The 17,493-nt window shown below is 44.7% G+C and overlaps 1 protein-coding gene across 1 annotated transcript in view; it reads left to right on the plus strand.

Annotated features, from left to right (window-relative positions):
- Positions 1-16,894, plus strand: part of MAP3K1 (mitogen-activated protein kinase kinase kinase 1) — a 463,606-nt gene extending 446,712 nt beyond the window's left edge. The window contains exons 19-20 of the mRNA XM_085631362.1: positions 10,961-11,092; positions 14,426-16,894. Coding sequence (XP_085487488.1) covers positions 10,961-11,092; positions 14,426-14,575 — 282 coding nt within the window. The 3' untranslated portion in view covers positions 14,576-16,894. The remainder of the gene's footprint in view (positions 1-10,960; positions 11,093-14,425) is intronic.
- The last annotated feature ends 599 nt before the right edge of the window (positions 16,895-17,493 follow it).

The raw sequence follows: 17,493 nt of genomic DNA on the forward strand, positions 1-17,493 counted from the left end.
GTTTCTCAGGTGGGGGGTGATGTGGCCATGGCGTGGTACGTCGATCAGTCGTGCCGAGGCGTTTTGGATGCGTTGCAGTCATTTGATGAGCTTGGTTGGGGCTCCCGCGTAGAGGGCGTTTCCGTAGTCGAGTCCGCTGCTGACGAGGGCCTGGGTGACTGTTCTTCTTGTATCTGTCGGGATGCACCTGTAGATATTGTGGAGGATGCGGAGGGTGTTGAAGCAGGAGGAGGAGACAGCGTTGACTTGCTTGGTCATGGAGAGCGTTGAGTCGAGGATGATTCCCAGGTTGCGTGCATGGTCGGTAGGTGTCGGGGCTGCCCCCAGTGCCGTCGGCCACCAGGAGTCGTCCCAGGCTGAAGGGTTGGAGCCGAGGATGAGGACCTCTGTTTTTTCAGTGTTCAGCTTCAGTCGTCTGATCTTCATCCAGTCGGCGACGGCCTTCATTCCTTCATTGAGGTTGGCTTTGGCGGTGATGGGGTCCTTGGTGAGGGAGAGGATCAGTTGAGTGTCGTCGGCGTAGGAGATTATGTTGAGGTTGTGCTGTCGGGCGACGTGTGCGAGCGAGGTCATGTAAATGTTGAACAGTGTCGGTCTGAAGGAGGATCCCTGGGGTACGCCGCCGATGATCTCGGAGGCTTCGGATCGGAATGGGGGGACTGCCGGAGAGGAAGGAGGTGGTCCATTCCAGGGCTTTGTCTTGGATCCCTATGGCGTGGAGGCGTGCGCGTAGTGTGCGGTGGCAGACGGTGTCGAAGGTAGCGGAGAGGTCCAGGAGGATGAGGGCTGCGGTCTCACCGTTGTCCAGCAGGGTCCTGATGTCGGTGGCGGCGATGAGGGCGGTCTCGGTGCTGTGGTTGCTGCGGAACCCTGACTGGGAGGGTCCAGCATTCTGTTTTCTTTGAGGTATCGGGTTAGCTGTCTGTTGACGATCTTCTCGACGACCTTGGCTGGGAACAGGAGTAGAGAGATGGGCCGGAAGTTCTTGAGGTCTCTAGGGTCTGCCTTGAGTTTTTTGAGTAGGGCGTTTTTCTCGGCGTGTTTCCAGCTCTCTGGGAAGGTCGCGGTCTCGAGGGAGAGATTGATGACGTTGCGCAGGTGGGGTGTGATGGAGCTGCTGGCTTCGTTGAAGATGTGGTGCGGGAATGGGTCTGACAGGGAGCCAGAGTGGATTGTGCTCATGGTCTTGATGGTGTCATCGATGCTCACGCTGTTCCAGGCTAGCAGGGGGTCGTGGTCGATGGTGTGCGGAGAGTCTGTTGTGTTGCTGTCTGTTGGGGATGTCTGGGTGTTGAAGCTGTCTTGGATGTCTGCTATCTTGAGGTGGAAAAAAGTGACGAGGGAGTCGCACAGGGCTTGGGACGACGGAATGTCGCTGGGGTTGGAGAGTTCCTTCACGATGTTGAAGAGCTCCTTGCTATTGTGTGCGTTGTTGTCGAGGCGGTCTTTGAAGGAGGTCCTCTTGGCAGTCCTGATGAGGTGGTGGTGGTTACGGGTGGCGTCCTTGTGGGCTGTGTAGCTGTCTGAGTCTGTTTGCTGGGCCATTTCTTCTCTAGTTTCCGGCAGGCTCACTTGGAGGCTAGGAGTTCTGGGGTGAACCAGCTGGCCCTCTTGCTGGTGTCTCTGTGGGGGGGTTTCTTCAGCAGGGCGAGGGTGTTGGCGCAGTCGTCGATCCACCGTCTGAGGCTGTGGACAGCATCATCGGTGTTGGAGGGTTCGGTGGGTGGGCTGAGAACGAGGTTTGCGTGTAGTTGGTCTTCGGTGATTTTTCTCCAGCAGCGGCCAGGGATCTGTTGGGTGTGGTGGGTTTCTGGAAGGAGAAGTGGATGCAGCAGTGGTCGGTCCAGAGGAGTTCGGTGGTGTGGCTTAAGGTGACGTGGGGGCTTGCGGAGAAGATGGGGTCAAGCGTGTGGCTGGCAGAGTGGGTAGGCGTTGTGACGAGTTGCCTCAGTCAGAGGTTGGCGAGGTTATCGATCAGGGTTGTCGAGTTGCAGTCGTTGTTTTTCTCAAGGGGAAAGTTCATATCTCTGAGGAGGATGTAGTCGGTGGAGGTCAGGGCGTGCGTGCTGATGAAGTCGGCGATCGAGTCGCTGAACTGGGGTTGGGGTCAGGGAGGTCTGTTGATGAGGGTGCCTCTGAGGGGGGAGTTGGTTTGATCTGGAAATGCATGTGTTCGGCGGTGCTGAGAGTAGTGTCAGCGCTGGTCGATACCCTGATGCTGTTCTTGTGGACGATGGCGATTGCAACTCCGTTGGTGCGGTCTCTGCGGGTGATCTTGTAGCCGTCTGGGATGGCTATGGCGATGTCGGGTGCAGATGAGTCGTTCATCCAGGTCAGGAAGGCGACGTCCGGGGATGATGTGTCGAGCAGGTCCCAGAGCTCGACGGCGTGTTTACATGCGGAGCGGGTGTTCAGTTGGATGCATCGGAGGTGGTTGAGGTCTTTCTTGGCGGGTTGTTCGGCGGCTCTGAGGCTGTTGTAGCTGCAGTTCTGGCAGGTGAAGGGACCGTGTGTGCGTTTCGGGGCAGCCTTAAATCAGGTGTGGGTCTGTCCGGGGTTGAGAGCGTGGAGTGTGCTGGCACCTTAGCGGTGGTGGTCGTTGTGGCGGGTGCGGGAACCAGGGTTTCTGTCACACCTAGTCCAGGGTATAGGAGAGGGAGAAGGGGGGTGGGGCACACCATCAACATTAAAGGCCCAATTCCACATAGATCGTCTGATTCAAAACCCATTGTGCAGTTGAAGCTAATGTTCCATGAACTTCCCAGGCCATTCTTGATTTTGCAGCTGGTAGAGGACTTAAGGAATTAACTTGTTCGGTCTCCACTGATCTTCTGGAGGCCATAGTCTAACTCCTGCTTGTGGGCACTTCTCCGACATTGACTGTTACCACTCTGCCTCGGTCAGCCTAAGGCCAAGTCTTTCCCTAATATGAACCTTGTTCTGCATAGCACTCCGATTAAATTCTTGAGTCCAAGTCTGGCTACATTCTGACAAATGACTTGCTACAAATTCCCCAAGGCTCAGACGGTAGTGCTTGAGGATCATCGGGCAGTGACTTTGTGTCGGTGCTGGTGTCTTCAGTGTCTTGGGGGTTTATTTGGCTCTGATTCAGATGTATAGTAGATTCATGAAACTCATTTAGATGATGAAGAAGAGGCTGACAACTTGCCTCATCTATGATGGATTTTATCAAGAGCTCCAGGATGCCAGTGGTCTTGATACCTCGCCTCAAACAAAATTAGATTCTGCAGTGGGGCCCGCTACTGAGCAAAGTGCATCCTTTGCTATGGTTTTAGGGTAGCAGAGATTGTAGAGCTGCATTTATCTAGCAAATATACTGCGGTTTTGTAACTTGATCATCTGAGCCTTTACTTACTTTCAATGAAGCCCAGATAGGTGCCTAGGCTGTGTCGTGGGCAAAGGCTTGCTTCGCATTGCTGATGAACCGCTCCTTAGCAGGCTGCCACAGATCCAGCTTTTTGATTCTACATCCTTCACTGGAAAGTCACGTGGTGAATGTTTCATCGGACAAGGTAAACATTAATGTGTTTCCTACTGCTCCACCTAATGGAGAATCTTAGTGCATTATGCACTTGGCATGAGGCTATTTTCCTCCACCAGGCTGGCCTTACATTTCTTGAATGTGGTCTTTCTACTAGGCCCACTCCCTCTGGGATTTTCAGAGCAAGATCTTTCTCACCCTTCCCAAGGAGCTTCAGAACACTTTTGTCCAGATTGCCCAAGATGTGCAGAATATAGCAAAATACATCTTGGGGGCTGCCCCACACACCCCAGGCTATGCTGTGGTCACTAGTGCCGTCACTCATCAACATGTCTGGATGCACACCACAGGCTTCTCTTGGGCTTCTTCTCCTTGGGATTCCTAGCTTTGGTTTGCCAGTTTAAGAAGATTCTTGCAGGGCCTGGCAAGAGGACTTGTTGGCGGTAGAGGACATATTGACGGAAGATGACCGGCCAACAGCGGCATGGGCCAGTCCTCTTAGTGTTCTTAAAATTGCCATACATTGTTACCTGCCCAAGTGACCCTCCATCACCTCAGAGCAGTGGGTCCTGCACGTTGTCAGGGAATGCTATGCCATTCTCTCATCAGCCACTACACTGCCCCAAATCACTCCAGTCCTGTTTTCACTATTTTCATGCAAACTTCAGCAGAACATGCCTCCATCCTTGCCAGAGAGTTTGTCATTACTGGACACAGGAGCAGTATAGAAAGTTCCCTTGGAGGAGAAAGGCAGTGGGCATAACAACTGCTATTTTGGTATCCAAGAAGGATGACTTCCTCATGCCAACTTTGGTTCTTTCAAAGTACAAATTTGAAATGCTAACCATGGCCAAGGTTCTATTTGCTGTGTCCTTGGACTAAAGGGTGCTTTCTTTAATATGCTCGTCCTGCTCTGCCTCAAGTGTTTCCTTTGATTTGTCATAGGGGAATCACTCTTTCAGTGGACCACTCTCTCCTTTGAACTCACCTCAGCCCCTTGGGTATTCACAAAAGTTATGGCAGAGGTCATGACCCATCTTCACTGGTCTGGGAGTGCAGGTCTTCCCATAACTCAACTAGCTGTTGAAGGCGTGCTCAACAGTCAGTTGAGTTCCACTTCCAAATGACCATCAAGCTCCTTTTGACTCTGGGGTTCTCCATCAGCAGGCCAAAATCGTCCTTCCGCCCAGGGTAAAGGATTTTCCTTATCGGGGTAGTTCTGGACATGGTGTTAAAAGCCTTTTCACGCCTGCAGCGAATCTAGGACATTCAGGATATGATTCTGATGCCTCAGGTTCAGCCTTAGACTCTGGTCTTGACAGTTCCGGGGCTTTGTCTCCCTGGTATCCTGCTTGTGCATCATGCATATTGGCATAATCAGATTCTCCTGTGGAAACTCCACCTCCAGGGGTCTCAGTCCCTCATGGACAACATCTGCATGTTAGATGAGATGGGAAGGGATCTTCAATGGTGCTTGGAAGACACCAACCTAGTGGTAATCTCTTCTCCCTTCCCCACCCAGAGCTCACAGTCGTGACTGGGTTGGGGGGTCTATCTGTATGAAGTGGAGATTAGAGGCGTCTGATCTCCATTGGTACATAAGCATAATGTAAATTTTCTGGAGGTGTGTGCCATTCGGTTGGCTCTCAGGACATGTCTACCTTCTATTATGGGCAACCTTATGTAAATTCCGACTGACAACACAAATGCCTTGTTGTACCTTAACAATGGGGGCGGCGTGGGGTTACAGGTGATGTGCCAAGGAGCGCTAATTGGATCTTTAGGGGATCTCGCTGACTACCAACGATCTCTTAGAGTTTCTGAACACCAGGTTGGATGAGCTCAGCAGATGCCATCTAGCCGACAATTGGTGTCTGCACCCAGTGGTAGTTCAAGGTGTCATCAACCAGCAAGGCATGCTTTGGATAGCTCTTTTCCCTACTACTGAGAATGCCCACTGTTGTGCCTTTTGCCTCTGGAGTATCCACCTCAAGGTTCACAGGGAGACACTTCTGGCTTCTGTGGCACTTTGGACTCTTCTACATGATTCCACCTCCAGCCATACTTCCTCGAATTACCAAGACAAGGAGAGACCAATTTTTAGAACCTGAGCAATTTGTCCTCTCACCATATACCTCTGTTCCAGTAGCTGGACAGGGATCATCCTCTGGATCTCCACAACGTACACCTCCATGCATGGAGATTAAACAGAGCCAATTGAGTGTCAAAGTCTATTTAGTCTAGACATTGGGTCAAGTGTGCAACCTGGTGTGAGGATCCTCGGGTCGATGATTTGCAGGGTAAACTGTCTGATGTACTTCATTTTATCAAGTCTGCACTGTCACCGGTCAAAGGTTATTTGTCAGCCCTTTCTATGTTTTGCTTGATCCGCCCTGCTGGCTTACTTGTATTTTTCCACCTGTACCTTTTTGTATGCCCCAGGGAGACCTTAACTTGGTTCTAACTCACTTGATGTGTACATCTGTGAAGCCTGTGCACAGCTGTTTACTAAGACTTATGACTCTAAAGAATGTTTTTTGTCTTTCTCATTGCGATTACTTCTTCACTCAAGTCAGTTTTCTGCAGGAGCTGTCAGTACAACCACTTTATAACACCTTCTTTCCAGACAAACTAGTGCTTCAGACCTGGGCATTCTTTTTTACCAGTTGGTGTCGACCTCCCATGTGGGGCAACTATCATGCTCCTGACATCCTTCTCTCCACCTCATCCCTCTGAAGAGGAAGAGAGGCTTCATTGTTTGGACAACCCACTATTAATGGGGTTCTCTGGTGCAAAGAAGGGAAACGTGGTCCAGAAACAGACCCTATTCTAATAAATTGTTTCTGAATAAACCAGTGCTATGTCTTGACCAAGAACAAGCTTCCTGTGAGCCTACGGGCCACTCCACCAGATCAACATCTGCCACTGCTGCTTTGGCCAGATGTCTTTTCAGTGGATACTCAGCCTAACTACAGATTCCTCGACGCCCATCCTTCTCCCTATTCTGTAGGGTGGAATCCTATGTTTAATATGTTTCCGTGTTATGTTATGCATACTTTTCCAGTTATAGGTCTGTACTGACTTTCTGTCTAAGGGCACCGAATGCTTTGATGTTAACTGGTGTCACTCTGCAGGTGTGCCATCTATATATACACTGCCCTCTGCTGCCACTTCCAGGGGCAGGCTGAAGCCACCACAGAGTCCATTGGTGCCACCTATAGGCATGCTAGCGCAATTGCTAGAAAAGATTGTTGATCCAGTCGGGCTCCTGGGGGAATGCAGAAGGATGAGGAACCTGTGGTTAGATGGACTATGCACCATAAAGAATTACTGCAGGTAAATAACTTATTGAATGGCACTGATGGATTAAGGCTCTTTCACCCTTGAGAACTAAAGCAACACTGCAGACAAAGTTGCATTTGTTACACTGTTTGGAAATCTCCCTAATCTGGAATAGGTAATCAGCAATACCATAGACTCAAGCCCATTTCATGTGAGCTGGCATTGACATTGTTCGAAGACCTTCTCCAAGTTAAATCAATCTTCTTCTAATCAATGTGGCCCTAATTTGAACCTATTCACAAATTTCGTTTTCAGCACTTGTCCTGAAAAGCAGCATTCCTCGTGGCCATTACATCTACAAGAAGTGTGAGCCAGAGCCCATACCCTGCCATCTTTAAAGCGTAATTCTGTGTTCTGTAACAATAAGGATTTCGTGACAGTTCACCCCTCTTTCTTCCCAAGGTTATTTTGGATTTGTATGTGAAAATAACGTTGCTTTCATTCTTTTTCTGAAACCCCTCTTCACCTGCAGAGATCATTCAGTATTCAAACTGTGAGGTGTGCTCTTAGGGTTGATAATGACGCTGAAAAATATATTAGGACCTCAGAAGAGCTTTTGTCAGCTAATGCACTATCACTTTGGATAGGATCAAGCATGGGTTCATAATGTTGGAAGACCAACAGATCCCATTATGTGCAGCCCTAAAGCCAATTTCACGCCTGGTAAGGCATGTACTATTCCTAAAATAAGGAATCTTAGTTAGTGAAATTTGTAGTGTAGACCCTATTGTCTAGATTCTTATTCCATTCCACATTACAGTGAAGGAAAGCAAAATGAGCGATTTGCAGGTGAAGAGGTAAAAGTTGCATGAGTGGGTAACCAGAATGACTTGATGTATGTATAGTGCCACATTAGCTGCATAATGTCTGAAAAGTGAATTATAAATGTCAATGCCATTGTACTAAGTGTACGGTATTTTTTATTGTGGTTGAGATATATAATAAATGTTAAAGCCTAATAAAAAGATTACTTAAAAGGCACAAGTGAGTCATGTGTTTCAGAGAAACGTCTTTAACTGATCCAAGGACATTATTCTTATCGGGTTCTTTAGTCTCCTCATTTTCCCACTTCCTGTGAAGGGTGATTAACTTGGAATTCTATTCTGTATTAATGAATGTTAATGAGGATCCCATTATGGAAACATTTCTTGTAATCTTAGTTCTGCATCATAAGTATTGTCATAAATTTATATTTGACACTCCCACATCCCCAATACAGCCATGAGAGCCTTTCTCCTACTTGCCTGTCAAAATGAATTCATCTTCATTAACACTACACTTAATTGCACACTAGGCTAAGGGGGAACATTTGTTCATTCTTCTAGATAGTTAAAAACTCTTTTTATCCCTATTGCCTTTCCGGTGTATTTTTGTATTTAACTTGGGGTTTATCAAAAACATGCACAGCTGTGTTGTATTTAATTGTTAAATAATTAACGAAAAACTCTTGAACAAATCTGTTCATAGCTAGAAGTATTCTATATCCAAGAATTTATTGACGATACCTGTGATAAACTTGGATTAAAAGAAAGTAAATAACTTCTGCATTAGTTAGAGGACATTTTTGTCTGGTGCAAAGTAAATACCTAACTTAATTGTAAACCAGTGGAGAATTGTGCATTGAGAGGGGTCACATGGGTGTTTATCCCGGTAGCTCTTCAGCATTGTCTAGAAAGGGAATGCATAAATTACCAAGCATAAAATGAACTGAAGTGTTTCCTTGAGCATCACCATTTTTGGTTGATGCAAGCCTAATTTGCATGAATAAAAATCATAGAATCTCCCTCCATTTCTAAGTGGTTGTAAAAAAATAAAAAACTTAATCGCTTTTGAATGTTTTGATATAAATGTTTATGGGGTGAGGCCTGGCAATTCGGAATTTTTGTGAAGTAATGGATCATGGGATGATAATCTTACTAAGTCACTGTCATAAACAGGAAGCCATGAGCATAAACAATAAATTGGTCCAAGAAGCTTCTCTCTGCTGGGGTCAAGGAACCTTTTTGATCAAGGATCCAGTAAATAGGAGACAAATCTTGCAAGCAAGTAAATATGTCCCAAGTAATCCCAACTCACTAAAAGCAGCATAAAGGGTGTTGTTCTTTGTGGTAAATCAAATACCCATCACCAGAACTTCCCTTCCATCACATTCAGCTTTTGAAGTCTGATCACCCCCAATTTCTTTGCTCCAACAGTTAATTGGTGGTTGATCTGGAAATATTATACATTTGTATTAATTTATGTGAGTGATTTGTGGCATGTGTTTAGTGAAACATAGAAGTGAGGTTAGCTGATGCAAGTCGTGGATGTAATTGTATGGACGACTTTATTTTTCAACAACCATTTCATAACCTATACTGAATGCTCAGTTTCATTTAGTGATGGCTGTGGCCAATTCTTGCTGTAGAGTAGAATTAGTAAGGTTGCAAATGACATGGTCTATACTCCTGCAAGTTCCACACACATGCTACTGTTGAGGCCCCCAGTTCTTTTTGATCAGGTCTGTGACATTCGTTATCAGTCAGTCAATCAAATATTTATAGAGCATGGCAAATCACCCGTGAGGGTCTCGAAGCGCTGGAGCTGTTTGCTGCTGCGTGGAGGTTTGAACATTCAAACATAAAGGTCTTTAGTTATTTTCTGAATTGCTGTAGTGACGATGCGGTCCTGAGGTGCCGGGGGAGGTTGTTCCAAGCCTTGGATACTTTGTGTGAGGAAGAGCATCCGCCACTGTTGGCTCATTTGATTCGTGGGGTGTCTGCGAAGGAGAGGGAAGATGATCGAAGTTGCCTGGTCGGTTGGTGGAGGGTGAGGCGTTTGTTGGTGTATGCTGGTCCTTTATTGTGCAGGGCCTTGTAGGGGTGGGTCAGCATCTTGAACTGGCATCTCTTCAAAATTGGGAGGCAGTGTAGTTTTTTGAGATGTGGGTCCTTCTGGCGAGGTAGAATATGAGTCTTTCTGCTGAGTACTGTATTGTCTGGAGTCTATTCAGGAGGTGTGCAGTGATTCCTACATAGAGCGTGTTTCTATAGTTCAGTATGCTGGTGATGAGGGCCTCCATGACGGTCCTTCTGGTGTCTGCCAGGAGCCATCTGAAGAGCTTGCAGAGCATCCTAAGGGTGAGGAAGCAGGTGAATGAGACTGCATTGATTAGTCTCTTCATGGATTGCTTGCTATCCAGGATGATTCGGAGGTTGCAGGCATGGTCTGTTGAGGCGGGGGTGCCTACTTCCGAGGGCCACCATGCGTCAGTCCATTACGAGGTGTTCCCATAGATGTGGACTTTTTTCGGTGTTGAGTTTGACAGCTGCCCTTCATCCATTCCGTGATGTTCATCATGCATCTGTGAAAGTTCAATTTAATGGTGGTGGTATCTTTGGACAGTATGAGGATGAGCTGTGTGTCACCGACTTAGGAGATGATGTTGAGTCTGTGTGATCTGATGGTGGCAGGGGGTCATGTAGTTGTTGAAGAGGGTCGGGCTGAGGGACGATTCATTGGAGGTTCAGCAGATGATCTTCTTGGGCTCTGAGATGAACGGTAGGAGGCGGATCCTTTGTGTTCTGTCAGTGAGGTATGAAGTGATCCATTTGTGGGAGTTTCCTTATATCCCGAAGTGATGGAGTCTGTTGATCAGGATGTGTTGGGAGATGGTGTCATACACGGCGGACAGGTCCAGGGGGATAGGGCCTGCTCTTTTCCTGCAGTTAAGGAGGGCTTTGATGTTGTCTGTGGCTACGATTAGGGCTGTCTCTGTGCTGTAGTTAGCTCGAAATCCAGATTGGGAGTGGTCCAGGAGGTTGTGGTCTTCTAGGTGTTTGGTGAGTTGCTGGTTATCATCAAATTAGGTTAACATGTATATCTTCACAAGCAATCCATCTTGCATTAGGTACTCTAAAATCTTTGTGATATACTAGTACAGTAATGATTGTAGCAATATTGGAAGATCTAATTTAGTGGTATGTCCCAAAGCCATTATTTTAATCATAAATAATAGAATTGTCATGTACATGAGCTTCACATAGATGTTTGTTTTCTACATTTGACGCTTTACAGATTTATCTTCGAACCCAGACATTAGTATGGGCATGAAATAAATGTTTCCTTTTATTATAGGTTCTTAGGGGCCAGCAGTATGGGAGAAGCTGTGATGTGTGGAGTGTTGGCTGTGGAATTATAGAAATGTCTTGTGCTAAACCTCCCTGGAATGCAGAAAAACACTCCAATCACCTTGCACTTATATTTAAGGTAAGGCATTTAGTTCTATGTTTAAAAAGTTGTGAAATGCCTGTATTAAGCACTGGTCACGATCTATAAGATTTGGTTGATACTCCTGTCTGTAATGCCTCCTAATTGATTGGGAGTAGTTTTTCTGTAGCACATTTGTGTATGCATGATACCATTTCACTGGCAACCTGTTAGTGCCTTGCGTTTTTGGCCTGTTTAGTTCCTTTATACCACCTTTTATTTCCTGTGGTGTTATGAACCCCTTCACTTGGGCCATGTGTTCCTGTGTGAGCCTGGAAAGGTGCGGTGTTTGAATCACCAGGTATATCTCCCCGCAAAGGTAGTTGTGCATACAGCCATCTACAAAACGCCTGTAAAACCCCATTAGGTTGTTTCAGCATTCTGGCTAGTGTGCCTGCCTGGGGAAGCTCTAACTGTGGTGATGGCTTATTAACGCCATGTTCTTCCTCAAAATCCATGTTAGTAGCCTGTCCATCTTGTCTCCTTCTCTTGGGAGCAATTGTCTAAATTCTGTATGGTTCAATTATTCTTTCACCACAATTTTCTCAAGTATGATCTTTCTCATGTCAATCACTCCCCTTTGGGCCTCTACATCTCTGTGCTGCTGTGTATGCTGTCTGTTCAACTCAATATCAGCATCAGTAATTTCTTTGTCCAGTCTCTTAGTCCCAGAAGTGATATTTGCGGATGCCATCCCCCTCACTACGACTTTCATCACATCCCATTTCACTCCCCTTGTGGTGGAAGTGCATGTGTTTTGCTCGTAGTAATTTACCACACAATCTCGCATGACCTTTCAAAACAGATGTTTGCAAAGCCGTCATCAGCAATCTCCATACAGGGATCGCTGTCCTGAGCCTTCGGCCGCGTTATTTGAGATAGAAAGAGGAATGATCCAATAATATTTATGTATACTGCCTGTGATATACTATGTGCGTTCGAAAGTCTAGTAGCGCATAATCCAGTACAATGTAAGTTTTGTTTGCTTGTACATGGTGGTAAAACTCTTGCACTTGGGGATGTTACTCATTCCATAGATTTGTCAAATCTAGGTCACTCTTGGCCCACACTAGTGTTTTCCTAATCCCCCCTGCTTACATTGCAGGTTAGGTGGAATTCTGTCCAATACATCCTTAAGCACAAAATTATAGTGACCAATCCAGAGCATGGTCAAGTCCACAAAGGACACAGCTCTGTCCAGCAAGTCCCTATAGAAGACTGTGTTGTCTATATTCGGCTAAGAATGGAAAATGTTACCCTGTAAGCATGTTTATGTAGCGTGTAATGTTGTAGATTTACATGCGCCCACCCTCCTCCACAGAAGCTTGTGAAGATTGCAAATCTCCTTTTATTACCCAGTTAACATTTCACAATACGCATCGCGCTAACTTCATTCTCCACTCCATACACATTCTCACTCCCTGTGCCAAAAACAGTCTCTATGATGGAGTTGAAGAAAAACACATTGCAAACCCCCAAGCCCAGCATTAGATAGCAAGAGTATGTGAATCTACATCACTACACACTACAAGAGATGCTTACAGAGTAAGTAACTTATTCCCTTTCCCTCATGAAATGGGTCTTTTCGACATTGAAAAATATTTTGATGTGAAAGGAACATGATAAAAAAGAAATGAACGGATTATTAAGCAAAAAGACAAACTATTCCTTTACAGCAATCTTTTCAATTCTATACATTTTTGCTTTCTATTTTAATGCCTTAGTAAAACTAGAATGAACAAGTATTTACAATATCAAAAACAGTAGATTGTCTCATGGGAAGGGTGGCCCTCTTTAAAATGATGACATTACCACGGCTTCATTATATCATGCAGAACTATCCCTTTCTGCCCCCACCCCCCCCGATATTCAAGCGGGTTGCGCATTAAGTGCGGACGCTGCTGTGGGAGGGAGGAGCGCTGAGAATCGCACTGCATAAGTTGCAGAAGGGAGTCTATGATGGGGGTATAGCAGTCCCAGACATCGGGTTGTATTATTGGGCATCCCAGTTGCAGGTCATTAATGACTGGGTCTATGTAGGCAGGGAAGAGCCCGCTTACAGAGTGGATAAAGCAGTCATGCCGGGAGGGAATTGTGATACTCTCCTGTACTCTCGACGGTCGTGCCCGGAATGGCCTGAGCACACCAAAGTGGAGGGAAGCCAATAAATTCCTGGGATGGGCGGATAAATTGACAGAAAGAAACCCGCTCTGGGTGGGTAACTCATTAAGCGAGGTTGCGGTGCTGACGGGCTTTAAAGGGTGGACATTGATCAGTATAGAATACTTGAGGGATGTATGGAAAAGGGGCTCACCCCTTACATTTGAGGCACTCAAGAAAGAATATAACTTACACCAGTCACAGAGGTACTCGTACCTGCAACTGATACATGCTCTCCACACACACACCGACAGTCGGGATTTATTTCCAGACTGCTCCCCGCTGGAGGATAGGCTCCTACTAGATCCCATCGCGGAGAGACCAACTTCCACGATATATATCGTAAACTAATAAACAATATGCCGGTTTCGCTGATTACTCTTAGAGCGGCCTGTGTTTCGGATCTGGGAGCCATAGACGATGAGGGGTAGCAAGAGGCAATCCAGAGTCCTAGAGAAATTGCAATACGCTCTAGATCCCACCTAGTGCAGTTCAAGATCCTTCACCGCACCTACTATCCCCGCACTCATCTATACTCTTGGGGTAGGGCACTGTCTGCGCAGTGCGTGAGGGGCTGCGGGGAGGACGGAACTTTCATGCACATTCTGTGGGGTTGCCCCGAGATAGCCAGATTCTGGCAGGGAGTCAGACACTAGGACGGCAGTTGTGGGAGAAACGGTCCCATTGGAACCCAAATGGCTTCTATTAATAATACGGGGTGATGCGGATTGGTCCAGATATATGGAGATATGGCTGGCTCTATCTGTGGGGGTGGCAAAACGTAAAATAGCCACGAGCTGGGGGGCACCTACGCCCCCGCGGGTGGAGGTTTGGAGGCGAGATCATGTCTGGTGTCAGAGCAGAAGAGACGGTGTACAAAAGTATATGATGTGCCAAAAAGTGGGAAAAGGTGTGGGCTCCATGGTGAAACTACAGAGAGCTTGGGGAGGGGGATTACTGATGTGTCAGAAGGTGACAGTGCTGTTCCTTCTCATCTATAGCTATACTGTCATTAATTTTCTGTGTCTGATACCTGATGTACTAATGGTAATGCTTGTGTATGAAATGGTCTTTGAGCTTTGTTAATAGAAAAAGATTTCCCAAAAATACCAAAAACAGTAGATTGAATCCCTTTCAAACTGTAATGTTCTATCCCGCTTCCTCTCTCCTCAGATTGCAAGTGCAACTACAGCTCCAGCCATCCCATCACACCTTACGCCTGGGTTAAGGGATGTGACTCTTCGGTGTTTGGAACTACAGCCTCAAGACAGGCCTCCATCAAGAGAGCTCCTGAAGCACCCAGTCTTTCGAACTACTTGGTAGCACATTCTACAATAAGAGAACTGTGAAGTTAATGCTACTGAAGACAGAAACAGAACGTGGGTGGCAATGCAGCCTCCATGTATTCTGTTGGCCTTAATGATGATAAAAGAAGTCCTGCTGAGGATCCTTATCCGAGTATGTGATTGACAAATCAAGATTTTTTATCATAGCCGAGCAATCAAGAAGGCAGTACTTATCATACATGTCAGCTGTGCCTTTTTACATTTTCTGGGCTCTGCTACGTCAAAATAATGCATTTATTGTCTTGAGACCAGCATCAGTAAAATGCAGGAACATCATATCTGTAATTGTGTTACTCTTTTTCAGCAATATTCGGATATCCATGATAAGTTCTTTTCCAGTAGTCCAGTGACTGGCTGTAGTTTCCTTCAACATCTAATTAGTAAGCGCAGATAGAAGCTACATTTTGCTACACACTGGGCGCAGTTTAAAATAACTTGGTGCATTTATTTGTTCTGCTTAGAAGTTTATTTCTGAGTTTTTCGGTGCCGTTTTTTTGTGGTTCACAGCTCTTAGCACTGTTGGCCCATTCATTTCTGAAAAAGTTGTACTTTTTATAACTTACCTTTATATTTTCTATCAGGGAAATTCAGACTTGTGGACCCAAGAAAACAAGTGATTAAACAATAAGTCAGCCTTGTTTTCTTTTTTAGTTTACTGTCCCAGAATTTTGGAAATAAGGAGCATGATGACACTGCAGTCTTACCGCTTGGCACAATACAAACTGCAGGCTATGGCTGTGGCAGTTCTGTTCTGTTACATTTTGAGCCTTCTTTGTGTAACATTTTTTCTTGCATAAAAACTGCAACCTTTTTAAACCAAAATCAAGTCTTATGTTTTGTGTAAAAATGGACTTCACATGTATTATTCATTCTGCTGTTTTCCTTCTGCCATACATCGTCTGTTCAGCAAGTTCCTAACAATCAAGTTGACCATATTGCTTTAAAGGTTAGCATTTGGTGTAGTAAATGCTCTAATTTTATGGTAATTTTAACAAGATAAGAATTCTTTACTTGAAATTATAAGTAGTCAAAATGTGGTAAAAACCTACCCTGCAATGTGTTTGTATTGATTTTCTGTACATTTTTGTGGTTTTTTAAAGCGGGTTTCTGAATTTTGATGCATGCGATTCTTTCTGAAGGAAAATGGCAGCTGGTCTTTTGCTTTCGTTTTTGGTGAGCCTTTTAAATCAGACGAGGAGTATATGTTTAATCAGAATGTTAATTGTAAAACTTTTTTTTAACTCTTCAGACACCAGTTGCTTTTTACAAGATTTAATTCAATTGGTTTTTCTTAAAACCTCAGGACAACTAAAATAAGCTATTATACTTTACTGGAGTAGCACGCGTAAATTGGGAGAGCAGTGCAGTGTGAATGTGCATAATTACTGCTTAAAAGCAGTACACACAATTTGTATTTCTTGTAAGAATTTACATTCCTTAAATTCAGAGTACTGGTAATGCTCGAAGAGTTAAGAAAATGGTATATAAATGTGAAATTTGGTAGCTGTAACTGTACATTACTTGACCTTTAGTATTTTTTATCACTGAAAACATGTTTTTTTTTTTTTTGCATCTTACACGTTTCTTCCAAGTCCTTGTGTGCAAGCTTTAAAAAAGTATACTCTTGCCATTTTGTATACTGGAAGATCTTTTGTCAGATACCTGTATTCTTCTGGCACTAATTAAACTGATGAACCTCAGCTAATCAGTATTACTTTGTAGATCACCAGATCTACCACGTTTCAAATTCAAACTGCCTCTAGATGTCAAAATGCATTTCATTAGAATTAGTTTGAATTTCCCTCTGCTTACTGGTAACTGTGGTATTTTTTTGTTTTATTTTTGTATGCAGATTGATGTAATATTCGTATTTTTTTCTTTGGATCAAAGCTGGACTGAAAATTGTGTAATTATTGTGCTGTTTTAATGTTATTTGGTACTGCTTAAGTTGTAAATAATGTCTACTGCTGTTTATTCCAGTTTCTACTACCTCAGGTGTCCTATAGATTTTCTTCTACCAAAGTTCACTTTCACAATGAGACTATATTTACTATGACTATGATTCCTAAGACTTCCATGGCTTAAGGGCTGACTTCTTTTAGCACCTTACTGTGCAAGCAAATTTTACTGAAATCTCTGGGTTAAGAAAATTTGGCTTATATGTATCCTTTATTTTAAATATATTGAGATATTTTAATTATTAAAGTTTTTACCCCTTTGAACCAATTTTATAGTATAATTTGTACCTATTTTTGGTGTTTTGTCTTTATAGTAAATAAAAGATTTTGAAGAATCATTGTATGTTTCAATTTAGCATCACAATGTTTACAGTATTAACCTTGCAAGAATATCCACTATAAGGGACTTTCTCTGGCAATAGAGATAATTTTTATGTAGCTACGTTTTAGTAGCTCCTCAAAAATGGCTTGTGAATTATCTGTTTAAAAGCTGGTTGTGGGAGGATCTATTATTGGGGTGGTGAGGTTTTTGGGGTCTCAAAAGCCAGTGAGTCAGCCTTGTATGCTGCAGTTTATCATTTCCGTTCACACACGCAGTCATACTTGGGGCATTCTCAGCACTGTAGCATCTTCTCCGTACTACTGTTCTTTCCCAAGTATTATTATTATTATTAAAATTTCATGGTGCGCACAGCTACCCAAAGGGCTTTCCCAGCGCATGGCAGGAGGAGAAGGATGCAGAGTGCAAAGTGAGCAGATTAGAAAAGCCAGGTCGTCTGTTCCTTGTGATAAGCAACAAAAGAGTCTGGAAGGGAGTTCCAAAGTTTTAGGCCTTAATATGCAAAAGAGCATCCTTTCATGTGACACTAGCAAAATCTGGGAACAATAAACAAGATCTGATTGTGAAGACCTCAGAGATCGAGATGGATGGTATGGG

The sequence above is a fragment of the Triturus cristatus genome, chromosome 2_1, assembly GCF_964204655.1.
Source record: "Triturus cristatus chromosome 2_1, aTriCri1.1, whole genome shotgun sequence".
Taxonomy (NCBI): domain Eukaryota; kingdom Metazoa; phylum Chordata; class Amphibia; order Caudata; family Salamandridae; genus Triturus; species Triturus cristatus.